This window comes from Trachurus trachurus, assembly GCF_905171665.1.
Source record: "Trachurus trachurus genome assembly, chromosome: 21".
Lineage (NCBI taxonomy): Eukaryota > Metazoa > Chordata > Actinopteri > Carangiformes > Carangidae > Trachurus > Trachurus trachurus.
Genome location: NC_139899.1, coordinates 25,173,301 through 25,193,016, shown reverse-complemented (window position 1 = coordinate 25,193,016; position 19,716 = coordinate 25,173,301). Strand labels below are relative to the sequence as shown.

At 41.3% G+C, this 19,716-nt stretch overlaps 1 protein-coding gene across 2 annotated transcripts in view; it reads right to left on the bottom strand.

The window, feature by feature from the left end:
* Nucleotides 1-713: 713 nt before the first annotated feature.
* vtcn1 (V-set domain containing T cell activation inhibitor 1) overlaps nt 714-19,716 on the bottom strand; it is a 42,962-nt gene continuing 23,959 nt past the window's right edge. Inside the window, exons 1-6 of one of the 2 annotated variants that reach the window (XM_083997281.1) lie at nt 6,645-6,685; nt 4,822-5,039; nt 4,242-4,306; nt 3,078-3,437; nt 1,711-1,962; nt 714-832 (exon numbers count right to left, since the gene is read on the bottom strand). In XM_083997281.1, coding sequence (XP_083853407.1) covers nt 720-832; nt 1,711-1,962; nt 3,078-3,437; nt 4,242-4,306; nt 4,822-4,853 — 822 coding nt within the window. In that variant the 5' untranslated portion in view covers nt 4,854-5,039; nt 6,645-6,685 and the 3' untranslated portion in view covers nt 714-719. Of the gene's footprint in view, nt 833-1,710; nt 1,963-3,077; nt 3,438-4,241; nt 4,307-4,821; nt 5,040-6,644; nt 6,686-19,716 lie in introns of those variants that run through there. The other variant, XM_083997282.1, reaches the window with a different exon arrangement.

Below are 19,716 nucleotides of genomic sequence, written 5' to 3'. Positions count from 1 at the left end.
TTTTGAATATGGGTGCGGATTTGTCAGTATGTTCTTCATTGTCTTTTTGTGTTGTCTACATTATTATGTGCAATGTGTAGCCTACTGTTATTGAACTGTCTATGGGACTCCAGATGGAAATTAGCATCTTGCTATAATCCGGCACATGTATGTTTTTGTCCATTAATGTGCACTGTCCCATTCAAATAAACAAATAAAGTAAAGTAAAGTAAAAGGTTATGTCATTATTTTTGTATTATTTACATGGGAAATGGTGCACTGATGCATAAATATTTCTCATTGGATAATAATAAATAATAACAATGTCAATAATTATAATAATGTTAATAATAAACTTTATTTACACAGCACTTTATAACAGGTTGCAGCTCAAAGTGCTTTGACAAATATAAAACAGACCGTTAAAACAGTTAAAACGTAATAATAAAAGCAAACAAACAGAAAGAACAGGACATGTTAGACACACACAACTGATAATAACACAACAAATAATTCACCTACAGTAAAACAAGACACACAGGCTTCGCAAGTGGAAAAAAAGCACTAGAGATAAATGCTGTTACATGGTATCAGCACCCACTGTAATGAAATAATAACCTAAATATCAATATGCATTCATGAATAGAAGCGGTGAATGCAACACAATGTAGCATGAGATAAGATTGGAACATAGTAGTCTCTCTGTATTTAATTGTGTGTGTGTGTGTGTGTGTGTGTGATCAGGCCAGATAAGTGATGCAGAAGACGCCGGTCACGATGCTGATGTAAGACGAGGTCAGCTGGGGCGAAGAGGAGCTGAAGTTGAAGTACGAGGTCTCCCACACGCCTGAGTCTGACAGGTATGAAAAAAAGAGACGTTTAAATGTTGTGGTAAAAGTGATGCAAAACTGTTTAATATTATTTATATTTAGAAATACCTGATTGATAAACATTGGGAAAAATTACATTATCAGTAAGTTGCGAGAATAGTATGGGTCAGGTCTGATCACAAAAAGACATAATTATGGTTAAAGGGATAGTTCACCCAAAATTCAAATTTCACTCATTATCTACTCACCCGCATGTCGACTAAGAGCTGTGAGAATTTTCAGAGTCCTCCGTGGCTTCTCTGAGTTACGGGGGGGGGTCCGCGTAGCAGTACTTGTCCATATAATGGTTGTGAATGGATACCACTTTTCTTCGTCCAAAAAGACACACCAAAAACCATCCAAATACCTCCATGTTGCTCGTATGTAATGTCCCTCTTGTATTGAAGCCCCGACATGAGAAATATTTCAGAAAAAAATTAAATTAGTCTATATTTCAAGCTTGTTTGTAGCGGAAGCTCCCAGCACTGCTCTTCCTGGTCTGTCCTAATCTCGCGCGATTTGCGCCGGCGTCAGTGCAAATCAATACAAGACAGACATTACATACGAGCAGCATGGAGGTATTTGGATGTTTTTTGGTGTGTCTTTTTGTTACGAAGACAGTTGGTATCCATTTGCAACCGTTAGATGGACATGCACTGCTACGCCGAGACCCCCTGTAACTCAGAGAAGGCACGGAGGACTCTGAAACTTCTCCCAGCCCTTAGTCGACATGAGGGTGAGTAGATAATGAGTGTAATTTGAATTTTGGGTGAACTATCCCTTTAATGAAGCTCATTCAGAACTGGACTTTTTCTAGTTTCTATAGGGAAACCTGAAGTAGCCTAATCACATGAACTCTGACCTGTCACAGTCGCCTCAGAGACGGACAGCACCAGGAGGTTTTCTATCCTGCAGGTGTAGGTGGCGCTGGTGTTGACTGGCTGCAGCTCACTGGTCACGGAGTAGATTCCTCCGGTGCCTGGCAGGAAGCTGGTGCGAGCCTTCAGGACGGCGTCTTCGCTGTCCAGCCACGTCACGTTGGGTTTAGGGAACCACCTGCTGGCCTCGGCCGTCAGGACGCCTTTGGAGAAGGTGAACGACGGGGCTGAATAGGCTGAGGAACAAAAAAGAAAAGAAATCAGGGCGACAGGCTGCATCATACGGAAGCCCTGAGTGGCCAAACATAATAAATAATTTTTTATTTCCGGAAGTACCAACATGGACATAACTGATTGGAGATCACCTCAGAGGAGGTTAGGAAGACTTCATCTTTATCTCACTGAAATTGGTGCCATTATTAAAGGGATAGTTCAACATTGCCATAAACCCTATAGTCATAGCAGTAGGTTCGTTACCTTTAATTGTCGGTGCAAGCTATTTTTAGAACGGCAGAGCAGAGCCGTGAGCTGCTCAGAGCTACGCTACGGAGGCTCATGGGATTTCTTGATTTCCCACATCAAACTAATCAAATACACAATCCAACAACTCCAAAACGCTCTGGTGGACAAGTTATGATCTGCACATTCACCACGCTGTGAGATAATAACACACCGTTACGAGACAGAGTTGTTTTAGAGGTAAATTCATGCTAAACCACTGATGCACGTTCCCGTCTGGAACAGTTTTTCAGGAAGCAGACTCTGCATTTCCCTCTAAAACAACTCTGTCTCGTAACGTTCCGTTATTATCTCATAGCGTGGTGAATGTGCAGGTCACAACTTGTCCACCAGAGCGTTTTGGAGTTGTTGGATTGTATATTTGATGAGTTTGATGTGGGAAACCAAGAAATCCCATTAGCCTCTAGCGTAGCTCTGAGAAGCTCACGGCTCTGCTCCACCGTTCTAAAAATAGCTTGCACCGACAATTAAAGGTAATGAACCTACTGCTACGACTATAGGGATTATGGCAATGGGCCAATTTGCCAAAATGTTGAACTATCCCTTTAAATAGTGTTGAATTAAGATGTTCCCCTCTGATCAGTTGTGTCTCTTTAAGCAAACATGGTGACAAGCGCAATTTATGACACATAATGATGACTTGTGTAATCAGCCAACCACAGTTAAACAAATGACAACATAACTTAAACACATTAAAGTGCACCACAGTGTGTTATAAATGAGAGTTTTACAGCTTTTGTGTCTAACTAGGTCTGTTGAAGTAAAGTTTTAACTGTGTTTTCTAATTTTCTGAGTAAACACACAGTGAAACCAGAAAGACGAGTCGTCCTACCTGCTGTTCTGAGATGAATGTTGACACTTCCTCTCCCGTCTGCAGAGTCGATGCTGCAGGTGTACTCTCCCTCGTCGCTGCTCCTCACCTTCCTCAGCAGCAGGGAGGCGTTCCCCGCGATCAGAGCCGAAGGGAAGAGCTCGGTTCTCTCTCTGAACTGGGAGCTCTGGTCCTGGAGAACCGGAGCTCCCTCCTCGTACTGGTACACCAGCTCCTCCTCGTACCCCCTCTCCCAGGTGACGGACAGTTCGCTGATCGTGGGTCGTCCGCTCTCCGAGTGGAGGAAGCAGCTGAGCAGCTCGTCCTGGCCGAGGTTGGCGACGGGCGCTGCGTTGGTGGTCAACACGTCAGACGTGGTCCCTGTGGGACAAAGACACAGACTCAGGGTCAACAGGGAGGATATTGACATGTACAGTCAGCTTTAGTGAAGAATGGTTGTTTTTTTTAGGGGAAATTCAAGACTTTTAAAGGATTTCACTCCCTTCATAAAGATCTAACTGCTTTATTAAAGCTTTCCATGTCTTTACTATAATGAAGATCTGGGTTCTACTGTGAAAGTATCAAATGCACAGATACTGAGCATTAAAACAAGTTGTCCTGACTTCTGCAACGTTGTGATGTCACAACAAAGCAGTCACAATGCTACAATACAAGTCCAGTCAACCATGGTTTCTCTGACTGTTTCATCTGAAGTTACCTGATTTTACTGCAGGCTCTGATTCACAAATGTCACTTTTTTTAAAGTATATTTTTGGGCTTTTTCGCCTTTAATTGATAGTGTAGTTGAGAGAGAGACAGTGGGATTCGATACAGGGCCGGCTGCAGCGAGAACTACACTATAGCCTCTGCGTAGGGGGCGCCTGCTATACCAACTGAGCTAAACGACGCCCCACAAATGTCACTTTTATTTACAAAGACTCCTCTGATCTTCTGTCTAACACAACGACACATGATGTTTTGTTCATTGGCTGACGTGAACCTGCCGTTGTCTTATCTAAACAACTTAATCTGCAGGTTGTTTTTTCCCCCCCTCCTCACACAAACACACGTCCATGAACGTCTCAACAAACATTTATCTAGCGTTTTAGTTCAAACAAACACAGTACAAACAGGACACACAAACACACATACACGTGTTGCTGCATGATAAACCGTGTGTCTCACCTATGAACGTGAAGACCAGGATGATGATGAGGATGGAGCCAATTAAGACGATGAGAACGATCATGCTGCACACACATGCACACAGAGGAATAAACACAAACACAGGAGAGTGTGAGGAAACAGCTTCAGGTAAAATCTACACAACATAATTTACACAAGTGTATGTTCACAAACGACTATTTAAAAACACACAAATATTAATCTAATATTACGTCACACTCACGTGGCTGCGTTTGTGCTGAGGCAGCGTTTTACTGTTGAGGTGGAGCCTCAGTTTACTGTAACATCTGAATGTAAAGCTACACTGAAGCATTTACAATCTTTAGTTGATCATTTGGCTTTGAAACTGTCTCAAACATTCAGAGAGGAAACATCCTTTCTAAACATGAAACCAATAACAGCTCTTCAACTTAACCACAATAAAGAGCTGTCAAACTAAGGACATTATCTCCCAGTTAGAAAGCAGCAGTGGGAAAGAAGGAAACACTCAAAACGTTGTACATGTTTGATCATCATCACCAGTGGCAGCAGCAGCAGTAGTATTAGTAGTGAACATATTATCCAAACCTCATGACCACACCTGTAGTAGATGATCTGGCTCAGAGACGCCATGGCTGCCGACAGAACAAATGCTTCGATCCTGCTGCTGCTGCTCAGGTCAAAGGTCCAGTCATGCCACTCGCCCTCAAGTCCAGAATATCACACCCTTCTTCTTTTCTTCCTCCTCTTCTCTTCCTTCTCCTGCTGCTGCCTCCTCCACAGAGTGACAGTGCACTCCTTCGCCTGTTTGTCCTCCGTCTGCAGCACGTGAAACACAACACCATAAGTAAATATTCGTTTTAAGGCGTGGGCTTCGTTCGTGTTGTCATGATGTTGTCACAATAACTCATTTCTTATCAAATTAACAGGAGCATTTTGTTCATTTAGACAAAGAGAAAAGAGGCTCGACTTGTGTCACCAGCTTGACGTCTGTATGTGTTGATAAGTGGCACCTTAACTGTGGATTTGATTCGTGTGATTATAGATTATAGTATTATAGTATTGGCTGCTGCTGGCTCACACCTATGTAGTGAATACCAAGCTTCCTCCAACACTTTCAGCATACATTTTATACCATGAAACAAAAGATCTACACATTGGTTTTCTGTATATAACAATATATACAGATAACCAATGTGTTGTGAAAATATTAACTCTATCGCCTCTACGTTAACAGTGAGGCTAATTACGAAATGCACTGATAATGTTGTGTCGTGGGAAACAGGATGAACAGCATCAAGATGTGAAAGTACAAAGGGATGTCACACTCCCTCAGTGGTCAATTCTTCCAACCTCAAACCAGTCTAACACAACAGTTTCATACTGGACAACAAAGTGAAATAAATGCGTCTCGTTTCAGTTTCCAGCTTCAAAACGCAGCATGGGGCCATGGGCACAAGTTATTAATAATGATAAACTTTTGTAGCATCTTTCTTGACATAGTTACAAGGTGCAAAGAGAAAACTGTTAAAAACAAAACACAACCAAAGAAAAGAACAAAATTAAAATCCTATGACCCATGGTATTTACTGTAAGACCAAAAGTATGAAAGCCCTACAGAGACAAAAAATTGAATATTTTTTTAGTAAACCAACAAACCAACAGTTTGCCAAAACAAACATAAGACTTAAAAAAATGTCACATTTTAGCCAACAAGGCAATAAGATTAGCATAATTTGTACAACACATTTTCTGTAGTGGTTTTCTGCCATTAAGTACATCTTGCAACTTTTATCGTCCTATGGTGATTAGCAAAAAATTAGCTTGAACCATCAATTAAGGCCTGACTGATTTTTATCATCTGATCGAATCCTTTCTCAGACATTGGCCTATCAATGTGTCGATTATATGTTGATTACAGTAACTTCTGCTTTCCCACAGTCTGGCAGCGTGAGACCTTAATCATCACTCGTGATTGGTGATCAAAATGAGGATGAGGTTGAGTTGAAAGCAGAATAAATATGATATTCAGGAAAATCCTCAGTTATTTGAGAAGTAAAATGGCACGGTGCCATCATTATGAAAGTGCTGATGACTGGCACAAAGTGATCTGTGGTGAGAGCTCAGGGATAAAACAGTGTCACAGATCATTCAGACGTTATCACACAGGAGGAAACGTTGAGGAAACGGCTTCTGAGAAAACAACTGAACCAGGATCTTCTGCTCAGCCAACATGCCTCACTTTGATCATGATGGCGCTCAGAGACTTTTTCAACTAATAACAAAAGCTGTGAGCATTTTCCTGCTCATAGTCCTCTTCTACATCCTGCAGTACATATTCGACATGGAGTTTGTTTGCTCGTGCAAATCAGGTCTACACTGGAACGGTGTGCTGTACATGATTGCCCCCCCTCTGATCCTCACCTTGTTCGTCAACCTCATTGAGCCGTTGCACCAGAAGAGGACTCTCCCCAGCTGCTCCTGCTGGCATCTTTGTTGCAGGTGCTGCAGCTCCTTTAATAACTGCTGTGGCCATGTTTTTAAGTTGGTGACTCGATATTTTGGCCTTGCTGCTGTGTGGGCGTCTGCAGTTCTGTTTGATGGGGACTGGTACTTGTGCCTGAGGACAAACCTCAACAACTCCTACATTGGACTTCCCTGCAGAGGAAATCTGTCCTATAATGAGACACGAATTAAAGATGGTTATAAGAAGGAATCACTTGTAAGTAACAGCACAAAACAATACAAAATATAATTGATTTATATAGAACTGAATTTCACAAACTGCATGTGTTTGCTGGTTTTTAGACTTTAAAGTAGTTGGTGTTATGTAAGAATAATTTGTAAGATTACAGTAACTGTCAGTGTCCCAGAGGTATAATATCTAACAAAGTGTGTTACTCTCTGAGGTCACTGATGCAATAAGAAAAACTACAAAAACACTAAATTTTAAATTGATAAACCAGGAAGTGGTGTGTAATGATTTCTGAGGAGACTTTTTGTCAGTTTTTATAAAAGACAAGGTTGTTAATAAATATTCTGTGAAGGTCAAAGAGTTAAAACACAGCACAGCTTCACTGAAACCTGATCAATGTTATGCTTCATGATCCTATAGAACTTTGTTTTATGTTTACCTTTGCTTCTTTTACAGAACATTGGGTTTGCTGTAATCTGTGGTTTCCTGTTTTTGTGGAGCCTTTTTGAAATCAGAAAAGTCTACTGCAGAATGAAGTGCTGCACGAAGTTCTGTTCTTGTGACTGTTGTGAGTGCTCTCCATACTACGCTGTGGTGTTTGAAGAAATTCTGGCAGAGCAAGTAAGCAACCATTTGAGCGACGAGTTAGAGAAGATAGCAAAACGAAGAGCAAAAATAATCTGTAAGAAACACCTCGAGGCTATTGAGGATAATCTGCAACTGTTTAGTAACACAGGTGATGGGAACGCCAACATCGGCAACACAGGTGATGGGAACGCCAACGTCGGCAACACAGGTGATGGGAACGCCAACGCTGGCGAACCAGTTTTAGAAACCTGGAAGACAATTTCAGACTTTAACTTCTATCGGACAGAAATACCAGAAGATTCACCTGATAGATCAGCAGAAACGGTTTTTAGAATGTGAAACTACGACAATGATCCTTTACTTTCTCATCCTGACCTTTCATGGACACAAATATATAGCCTGGGTTCATTGTTTGACTTCAACAAGCAGCAGTTTTACCTGCCCTGTCAGTCAATAGTGAAATATTTTCCTATTGTTAATACAGTCAAGATAAGGACCCAACTAATACATTAGCTGGTCGAAAACAACCTGTCAAGATTTTATCTGGCTACTATAACTTAAAGGCCCCATGCTGTGCACTTTTCTCTGGGTTTATTTACCTGCTGATATCCCTAACAAAATGTATCATTGGTTTTGAGTACCTGTGATCTGCTTAATATCGTTTATATTGCCCCTTTCTGTTGCCTCTTTCTGGAGTTCTAACAGGCACAGGTCATTTGGCCAATCAGAAGAGAGAATGAAAACCTCTCCTCTGATTGGCTGACTGTTTTAGAGTGGCATGTGGTCGGGCCAATCATAGGCAAGTAACTGAAACCTAAGCTGCATTCATACAAATTGAAAAAAAACAACTGGTCACGGTGGGCGGAGTTACCTTGTGTGTGACATCACAGAAAGGAGGAAGTGCTATCTGCTCGTCTTAAAGAGAATGTTCCTACAAATGGGCGGTGTGTGTCTCTCCGTTTATGACCAATTTGATGCATGGGGCAGTATATACGTGGCCCAGAGACCTCCCCAAGCACGAAAAAATAACCAAATCACATTTTTCATGCCATGGGGCCTTTAAGATATTTCTAGATGTGAATTTATTGTACTTTGCCAGTAGACAGGATAAATCAAATGAAAGCATCACTTTTAGCAATAATTGAATGCCTTTTTCATAGGTCAATCTACAATTATCAAATCCACTGTTGTATCTTTGTTGTTTGCAGCTAATTGTATAGTATTATCAATTGTGTCGTTTATTTTGTGTCATTTCTTTTTTTTTTGCTATTAAATATGTAAAAGACCATGGGGACTGAAGTTGAAAATTAGCAATCAGCAACAAATTCTACATGTAACAAATTAGTTTTGTATCCTGTTGTGAAACTATGTTAAATTGCATCAAAATAAATGATTTTTTTAAACCACCTTCAGTCAATATTATGGTTCTTCATAACACCATAGTTTAAATAGTTGGCAAACTTAACTCTTACTACTGCCAGGTTGAAGGTATACGACTGGACCCAAATGCAGACTCGGACTTCAGATTATGTCATTCTGTCCAACAACATCTCACTCAATGGGTTTTGAAGGCAGATAACCATCAACTTTAACTACAATTTGCAGGGGTGATACCCAGCTGCCACCACAAGGGGGCAGTACATCACTCCATTAATGCAAACAGGCAACAATTTCTCTGAGAGTGGTATTGCTTCCATTTCTGTATTATTCTAATATTTATTTTTAAGCTTTTAATGGGGAAGCACTGTATCGAGTCCTTAAAGGTATAAAGAGATAATATGAATATGATGTAAGAGTTATATATGTTTAGGTTCTTTTTTCCGTATAGACCAGCGATTTTTGTATATCATCTGTTATTTATTTGAAAAAATAAATGCTTGTGGAGTTGTTTTAAAAAATCCACAAATATTATAGAAGTTGCTTTTTGTTTCTTGTACTTTTCCCTCAATGGTTTGGTGACAAGTTAAATGTTATGGTGATATAAAGATATAACCAGAATTGTGATTGTGTATTTTTATGTTACAATTACAAGTACATTGGCTCCATCACAAGGACCTTGAGCCATTCATGTTGCAGACTGCTCCCTTTTCCTGTGACGTACCCCAGGGGTCTTGTCTTGGGTCCAATTTGTATCTTATCACTGCCATGCTGATGACATTCAGTTATACATCTCCTGCAAACCAGATAACTTAAACAGCCTTGTAGTTTTACAAAACTGTCTGTGTGCCATTGGTGAATGAACTCTGATAAAACGGAGGTTCTGATTATTGAACCTGAGAATTAAGCCCCCAATGTTGTCCATAGTATTGGGTCCCTTTCCTCAGCTGCTCGATCAAAAGTTAAAAAAACCTTGATGTTATTTTTGATCAAACCATGTGCTTTGAGGAGCACACTAAGTCACTGGCACGTACGTGTTCTCTTCAGCTCAGAAACATACCAAAAGGTCTGTTGTGTCCCAGCTTGAGCTGGAGATGATTATCCATGCATTTGTGTCTTCCCAGTTTGACTATTGCAGCTCACTTTTCACATGTCTCAACATAACATTTCTGAACCGTCTCCAAATGATCCAGAATGCTGCTGGCAGGTTACTGACCAGATCCAGCAGGATAACTCATACCACACTCTACACTCCTCACAAAATTCTTGTCATCACGTAAAGAGCTCATCATCATCAGGCACCTGGCTACATCTGTGACCTTATCCATCCCTACAACACCAGTAGGTGTCTTCGGTCTTCAGACCAGAACGTCTCCCACTCTAGATTAAAGACAAAAGGTTCCTTTGAGGTAGTGGCTCCAAGTCTCTGGAACTCTCTTCCTCTATGTCTTCGGTCTGCAGCCTCCCATCTATTCAGGCTGGCGTTTGTCTCTGCTCGAAGTGCCCAGATTTTGTTCTTTTTCTATTTGTGGTTCATGGTTGTCTGTGTCGGTTGCGTTATGTGCCATCAGTCATAACCTTTGCGAAGGCTAATGGACAAAACTGTTGAGCTGTTGTTGCTTTTGTTTCTACTGCTTGTATGCAGTGCACTTTGAATTTTATTTCTGTGAAAGGTGCTGACCTCCTCTGTATTACTTGTTTTCACAATTAATCACAGTTTTAAACACCACCATTAAAATTTTATTTATATAGCACTTCTCACATAGAAGACTCACAATGTGCTTACATAAAAAATACAAACATCATACCATTATTATACAGAGTAAATAACAACAAAAGCAGCAGCACAATTGAAAGAGAAGTACAGCAACACAATACATATACCCCCAGTCTTATTGAAATGCTTGCCTAAACAGATATGTTTTTAACTGTTTTTTAAACTTGTCGGCAGAAGAAGCGGCTCTCAATTCAAAAGGGAGAGAGTTCCACCATTTTGGAGCAATTGACTGAAAAGCTCTATCACCTCTGGTTTTTGTGTGGAACATGGAGTAGCAGGCTTCCAGCTGATCGCAGTGACCTCACAGGGTGGTAAAAAGAGAGGAGATCAGCTAAATATGGAGGGGCCTGACTGTTGAGGGCTCTGTATATAAGGGTGTGGATTTTGTATTGGATTCTGAAATTTACCAGGAGCCAGTGCAGGGTTGCTAAGACGGGAGTGATGTGAGAGAATTTGTGGAATCTGGACAGAAGTCGTGCGGCAGCGTTTTGAATTAACTGAAGACGGTCTAGTGAGGCTTTACTGAGGCAGGTGAAGAGGGAGTTACAATAATCTAAGCGTGAGGAGGTGAAGGCGTGAATGATCATCTCCAGTTCTGAGTGAGACACAACTGACCTGAGTTTGGAAATATTTCTAAGGTGAAAAAAGCAGGACTGGGTTATAGTTTTTATATGTTCATCAAAGATCATGAACTGATCAAAAATAACACCAAGGTTTCTAGAGCTAGTGCACACATTAGCAGAAAGGGCCCCTAAGCAAGTGACAGCTTTAGAGGCCAAGCCTTCGGGGCCAACAATTAAAACTTCAGTTTTTGCCTCATTTAATTGCAAATAGCTACTGGCTATCCAGTCCTTGATTGCTGTCAAGCTGTCCTGCAGAGAGGTTATCAATTCTGTCCTGTCAGGGTTGAAGGAAACATATAACTGAAGGTCATCTGCGTACATATGGTATGAGATGCCATCAAATTGAGAGATGATTTCCCTGAGAGGAAGCATATATAATGAAAATAAGATGGGCCCCAAAACTATGAATGCAATACGCTTCCGTAGCATTGAATAGTGGTTGTTGTGATTATTTATTGCATTCAAATGTGCCTGAAATTGTGGAAACCTGTCTGTGAGGTTTTGGTGACATGTGTGCACTGTGTGCCAGTCAGCCAAACTACCACTTGACCAGCTGCACTTCACCTTGCGCTGAAAGTAGACCAGGTTGGAGTTGGCAAGCTTTTGGTGCACTTTCGGCACAGCCTTTTGGCACAAAATTGTCACTGCGCCAAGCTGAATCTGTCGACACCTCCCCCTACTGCGCCACCGCACCTATCTCGGCGCACCTCGGTCTACCAAATTACCAAATTAACTGCACACGGTGTTGTGCTCTGGACAAAATTAGCACTGCATGGCGTTCACCACCCTTGGCAACCGTGTGCCTTGTCTGCGCCTGGTATTATTATTATTATATTATTATTATTATTTCTCTGACTCTCACAAAAATCGTACCAAGAAAATCTATAATCATGACATCCTCCTGAGCGTATGTGCCTGAACTTAAAGCAGAAGTAAGCGGAATGTTTGTGTTAATATAAGTCTTGAATAGTTATATCTTCCGACGGCAATCACTTATGGCGCATTTCCACTAGCACAGCTCGGCTCGATACGGCTCGGCACGGCACGGCTCGGCTCGGTTTGGTTGTGTTTCCATTACAACTGAGTATCACTAGTGCCGCCGTGACGTCATTTACACGGCGCCGAGCAACGCTCTAAACTCTGTAAATATATAACTTTAGCAACATTTGAAACATTTTCAGGCGAGAAAGTAGTCGTTTAGATCCCCAACATGTTGAAAATCTGACAAAATACCAGCTGTTTACAATTTTGTTTCAACGAAGTCGGCGTTACTAAAGCTAGTCGTAGTGAGCAATGCACTTCCGGTTATTTTCACAAAATAAAATACCCGTTGCCTTTTATCATAAGGAAAGCCATTACGATATAATTGGTGCTTTTACTTTGTAAACAGGAAGTGAACCTACCCTCGCTGTAGCTAGCTTTAAACCGCCGTTTTGACTGCTCTCGTCCCGTTAACGGCATTTAACCGTTCAATATGCCTTACCGGAGAGTCTTGCCAGCTCTGAGATCGGCCTGGTTCATTGTAAAACATTTATTTATTGATGTAAATGTGGTGTTTTCTGTGCGTACAGACCCCAAGGCAGTGCTGCTCTTCTTTCTAACCACAAACAAACTGCTGCCACAATTGTTAGATTTCAATGAGATCAACATTTATCCTGAAAAGAGTTTAACCAGCCGGTGGTAAACCTCTAAAAGCCATCGGGTAAGTTAATTAGCGGTCGTTTTCTCCTCGGGGTGACGATGGTAGGCTGGCCGGCGGAGCACGTCAGGAGCCGGGCTGCTGCCTCTATGATGTCGCGGTTGCTGCTCGGACCTGGAGCTTCACTTCTCCGGAAAACATTGGGGCAAACTTCTAAACAGCCGTCGTTTGGATAAACTAACCGCACACTGGGGATCTAAACAGTTACTTTCTCGTATGAAAAAATATAAAACTTAATAAAGTCACGTAATAACAGAGCCAGTCCCAATATTAGAAATTCTCTGGTAATAACAGGCTTCAGGCTTCAGCAGGAACATTTCTGTTCTCGGTCGTCGCTTCCAGTGACGACACTCATCGGCCAATCAGTGGAAGGCAGTCGGCTGACGTCACGTTTTAGTAACGCTTCGGCTCGCTTGGAACCAGGGCTGAGGTGATACCAAAAGTGTACCTGGTTGCAGGTACTGCGTGCTAGTGGAAACACGCAAATAGCGCGCCGAGCCGAGCCGAGTCGAGCCGAGCCGTGCTAGTGGAAATGCGCCATTACATAGAGTGTTTGGTCCGAAACACGGGTCTGTCAGTCATTCTGCTCTGCTGTAAGCCGAGGAGAAAACGTCTTGTATACTTCCTTGTATCCTACAACCTTTATCCAATGAGGAGAGAGAACGGCATGAAGGGCTGTGTGTGCAGCCAAGGGATGCGCGTGAATGTGGTGACGTAGGGACGAGGACCAATAGATCCATGACGAGGGCAGGGGCGGCTAACTAACGAAGTTAGCCAAAACGACCGGATCGCTTACTTCTGCTTTAACTGTAGCTACCAGCGTCTGCCCAGCAGAGGGAGATAGGTGCTGATGTACAGTAGATTTACCATCACAATGATGTCCTCTTCACCACAAAGAACCCACCCCCCTTACCAATCAGGCACATTTCTGTTCTGCAACTGGTACTGGAATGAAAACAAAAATACACATGCTGTAACATGCAGTTGTTGTGTAACTTGTTGCACTGGTCTGCCTGTATGGCCAGACAAAATCTTTTTTGGAAAGTAACGGCATTTGGAGCACCGGGCTGGTTTCATGGCATCTTCGGGGAGATCAGATATTCTATGTCACACCCACACCATATGTCCCACCCATACAACGTCTCACACCAACAGGCTAAGAGTCACAGATCATGTAGACGTTCTCACTTTGGAGGAAACGGCTTCCTAAAACAACTGAACCAGGATCTTCTGCTCAGCCAACATGCCTCACTTTGGTCACGATGGCGCTCAGAGACTTTTTCAACTCATAACAAATGCTGTGAGCATGTTCCTGCTCATAGCCCTCTTCTACACCCTGCAGTACATATTCGACATGGAGTTTGTTTGCTCGTGCAAACCAGGTACATCTAAGAATGCTGTACTGTACATGCTTCTCCCACCTCTGATCCTCACCTTGTTCGTCAACTTCATTGAGCCGTTCCATCAGAAGAGGATTTTCCCCAGCTACTCCTGCTGGCGTCTTTGTTCCAGGCGCTGTAGCTCCTATAATAACAATAATAATACCTGCTGCGGCCACGTTTTGAAGTTAGTGACTCGGTATATCGGCCTTGGTGCTGTGTGGTTTTCTGTTGTTCTGTTTGATGGAGATTGGTACTTCTGCCTGCAAACAAACCTCAACATCTCCCAGACTGGACTTCCCTGCAAAAGAGATCTGACCTACAATGAGACGCAAATTAAAGATGCTTATAAGACTGAATCACTTGTAAGTAACAACACAAAAACACTACACAATACAATTGTTTTATATCCAATTGAATTTCACTGTTTGATGGTTTTTGTCATGAGTACAGAGAGTCCAGCATGATTTGTTTTTCCTTACATCCCTTCTACCTCCCGAAGGAGTTTGGATGTATTATCATCTGCGTCACATATATCCCCCTAGTGGAAAACGTGAGCAGGGCTGCTCATCGGGTTGCTGAATGTGTTAACACACAGTGCCATCCGGGGACCTCTCTCTTCGCGTTGGGAGACATGAATCACTGAAAATTAGAACTTGCTCTTCCAGAGTCTACCAATATGTTAAATGTGAGACAAGTATTAGATTTTGCTTTGGCAACATTACAGGTGCTTATAAAGCTAGTAGAAACATAACCCAAAAGACTTGCAGCTGTAACTGCAGAGAAAGGTGGTCAACAAAGTATTGACTTGAACACCGTGTATCATTTTCCTTCCACTTATGCACTACTTTGTGTTGTGTGTCTATCACATAAAATCCCAATAAAATACATTCAAGTTTGCAGTGGTAACGTGACAAAATGTGGTAAAGTTCAAGGCCTATGAATATGTTTGCAAGGCGCTGTATATAAATGTTGTGGTGGTGTTCCTATAGAACATGCTTTTAAAAATGTTTTCCTTTGCTTCTTTTCCAGAACATTGGGTTTTATGTAATCTGTGGTTTCCTGTTTCTGTGGAGCCTTTTTGAAATCAGAGGAGCCTACTGCAGAATGAAGTGCCCCACAACATGCTCCACAATGTACTCTAACATATGCTCCATAAAAACTACTACAGCCGCATACATCAACTCCAAGTGTAGTGACACATGTAAGACATGCTGTAGTAACTGTAAGACATGCTGTATGACATGCTGTAGTAACTGTAAGGGTGTATTCACACCTGCAGTGTTAGTGCGCACTAAATCTGGTGCGCACTAAATTTGGTCCAGTTTGGGTTGGTGTGAAAGCACATCGCACTCTAATGCGCACCAAAACTAGTGCGGCCTGAGGAGGTGGTCTCGGTTCGGCTCCAGCCGAACTCTGGTGCGCACTAGTTTAGGTGTGAAAGCAACCGCACTCTGGTGCGAGCCAACTGCCAGGCGAACTCAACAAGGTTGAGCTAAAAGGGCTCCCGTAGTCACTGACAACGGGTTAACACAGCGGGGAGACTGCCCGGTGCTCCGGTGCTGCGGAGCTCTGTCCCCACAAACGGAGCAGCAGCAGCAGCAGCAGCGGGGCAGCCGGTCGGTGCGTGTCCGCTGAGTCCGCTCAGACACAGGACAGGTCGGCGTCCGTCCCTCGGGTCCGCGGAGCAGCTGATTACCGAGCTGCAGCAGCAGAGGTCCGTGTTTAACGTTTAACCGGGAACTAACGGGACCGAGCTGGGTGAACGCAACCGGAAACCAGCCGGAAGTACCAAACAGAGTTATACATGCAAACAATATAGAAATAAATGACCAGAGCTACTAACAACCGGCCCTACTGGAGTCTCCATCATTAAAGTTTTATCAATCAGCGCGTCCAGATTCCAACCGGTAGTCATGGAGACATGACGTTCTCCAAGTTTGGTCCCGAGTGACAAAAAGCAGGTGTGAAAGCAACCGCACTAACTGAAAAATGAAACAATGTATCATTTTAACATTTGGTGCGCACCAGGGTGCGCACTAAACAGGTGTGAATACACCCTAAGAAATGCTGTATGACATGCACTGGGTGTTGTGACTGTTGTGAGTGCTCTCCATACTACGTCGTGGTGTATAAAGAACTTCTGGCAGAGCAAGTGAGCGAACATTTGAACAGTGAGCTGCAGGAGATAGCAAAACAAAGAGCAGAATCAATCTGTAAGACACACATTGAATGCATTAAGGAAAATATGCTGAAATTAAGTAAAACCACACAATGTTGTGATGGGGACTGCAACGTTTCAGACTCTTGGGAGAAAATTTCAGCCTTTGATTTCTATCTGACCACTGACCTTACATCAGTAAAATGGACACAGACCCCTGATTTTTCTGATTCTTCTACAACAAAACAGACACAGACCACTGATCCTTCTAGTTCAGGAGATCAGACCAATGGTACTCCTGGACCAGGAGACCAGACTCCTTCACTTGGTGAATCTTCTGTTTCTGGAGGAGACTCTGTAGTAAGTGATGGCGGTGATGTAACAATAGATAGTGACAATTGGCCTCTGTTATCAGCCAAAATGTGAATTTACTGTCTCTTTTTGTGTGCCAGTCGAAAGGTGACAACAAATAAAAGCTTGTTTTAAAATTTTTTACAGCATCACTTTTCCCAGTGTTGCTTTAGGCCAATCTAACAATAATCTTGACTTTATTGTAAATTAAGTATTTGTATCTTGTTGGACATTTGTTTTTTTGTTCTTTTAGCTGTTGAGTATTATTTGTGTACTTCATTATTGTGTTGTTAAATTGCATTTGCCCAATCAAAATAATTGTAAATTGGAGAGATACCACAAGGGGGCAGTATGTTACTCGATCTACTCGATCTATGCAAACAGGCAACAATTTCTCTGACCAGATGAAAACACTTTCACTTCTGTAGGTTATTGTTTTCGTTTTTGGCTTTTCAATGGGGAGGCACTGTATCGAGTCCCTGAAGTTATAAAGAGACAATATGAATTTTATGTAATAATTTTTTAGAGATGTTGAGTTATCAGAGGTTTACATATAGTGGTATTTGTTTTGGTTCTTTGATAGACCTGGCTGTTTTTCTTTACTCGTCTGTTTTCTTTTTAATGTAATTTTTTTCTTCTAAAATATGCAAATGCACAACCTGTAGTATAAAGTGCTGTGGTGATATAACCAGGAATGTGAGATTGTGTGTTTTTCAGTTACAATTATTAGTCCTTTATTATTAGTCTTTTTTTCAAGACCACATCATAAGATAATGTAATAAAATAATTTCAACTGGACTGACCTCCTGAGGCTCTGTGTCTAAATTTAACTGTAGTTACAGCGTCTGTCCAGCAGGTGGAGACACAAGCTTCTGTAGATTGACAACACCTGAACATGAAGCTTATTTCTGGAGGGATTTCTTTTTCCTTGAACACACTTATATGTTTTTAATAATTCTGGAAAGACTTAAGCTTCAAATTACTCATTTATATGAACAAAAACAAACAACATCAGGATGTGAAAGTATAAAAGTAGCCTATGTCAAACTCTGTCAATGGCCACAGAAAAATGCTGTCAATGTCAAACCAATCTACATGTGACACGTTAGTCTATAAGTACTTTTTATTTCAGTTTCCAGCTTGTTGATCTCTATTCCTTTCTTTCTTTCTTTCTTTCTTTCTTTCTTTCTTTCTTTCTCCTATCTTTATTGATTTTTTTTTTAACTTAGTACATCATTTGTCCAAAATAATTTGTTACATCTTTCAAGTCGCTAAATAATTTCCCTCCCTTGCCCCTGAACTCAGAGCCATCTGTGATATGTGGCTATATAAATAATCAACTGAAATAAATAGGAGAAGAAGAAAAAAAGGATACATATGAAAATAAGAAAAAGAGAAAAGTCATCTTCGACAATTCAAGTAATTTCAGGATTCTATGTTTTCTTCTACCTTTAACATTTCTACTGCTTTTTACCTTTAAAAGTCATTCATCTCATACTACAAGTTATATGTTTCAGCTTTAAAATTAGCCTTTTTAAACATTGCATTAGCAGTTTCTTCAGCTAATTTAGCATTGATTCAACAATTTCTTCAGGGAACATCTATGTATGGGACAGCGGATGGAAATTAGCCTGTGGCTACAATCCGGCTTGTTTACGATTTTGTTTCGTTCATGAACTCGCATTGTCCCACTTTAAATAAATTGAATTGAATTGAATTGAATTGAGATCATTCAGCATTGCTTTGGCACATTCAGCACAGTTCAGCAATACCGTTCAGCTGCTTTCAGCATTCACATGCATGTTCTGCAGGAAATGCTTTCTTTTTCTAGTTTTTTCTCTAGCATTTTAGCTCAATAGCTCCCAGGTCATGACTCAAAATCAGTTTGGGATCATAGTAGTATACTGGCTGCATGACACAGACACACCTCTTGTTTTTACATTACACAATTTAATAATTAATAATTATTATGGAATTATAACATGACAATCTCCTGTTTTTTTTTTTTTTTAAAGTTCACTGTCTGTTGTTTTCAGCAAAGCAGGTGTAAAAGCAGGTATCAGATATTCGTCACTTCTGATAGAACATGTCAAATAGACAGTCAAAAAAAAAATCATATTTTCCGTAGTGGTTTTCTGCCATTAAGTGCATCTTGCAACTTTTATCATCCAATGGCAATCAGCAGAAAATAAACTTAAACGATCAATTAGGGCCTGACTGATTTTATCTGTTAATTATGCTGATTAAAAAGAAACTGTGCAGGATTTTTAGCTTAACTATGCTACAGTTTTACCTTAAATAGAATAATTGTGATGGTTTAATAAATGACATGTAACTTGTTCCAGTGAGAATGGAGGCTCTCTGCCATCCACCTAGTGTCTCTTGGCTGAAAAACAACTTTGTAAGATCAGCGCCTCCGACCCAGTGTCCCAGCTCTCGTCTCTGTGGCACCACGACACAAACGCGCCTCGTAACCTGTAATCTCTTGTTTACGACAGATAAGACTACACAAATATAGGCTACACGTTGTAACATCGTATATGATATAATGTCATCTCTATTGATTAATTTCTTGTCTGCATCGTTGTAAAAAAAAAATGCACATGGCCGGGAGGAGAGGGTTAGAAAACCAGCAGAAAAGTGACCGGACTTGCATATAGTTCCCCTTTAACTTCTGCTTTCCCACAGTCTGGCAGCAAGAGACCTTAATCATCACTTGTGATTGGTGGTCAAAATGAGGATGAGGTTGAATTGAAAGCAGAATAAATATGATATTCAGGAAAATCCTCAGTTATTTGAGAAGTAAAATGGCACAGTGGCATCTTAATGAAAGTGCTGATGACTGG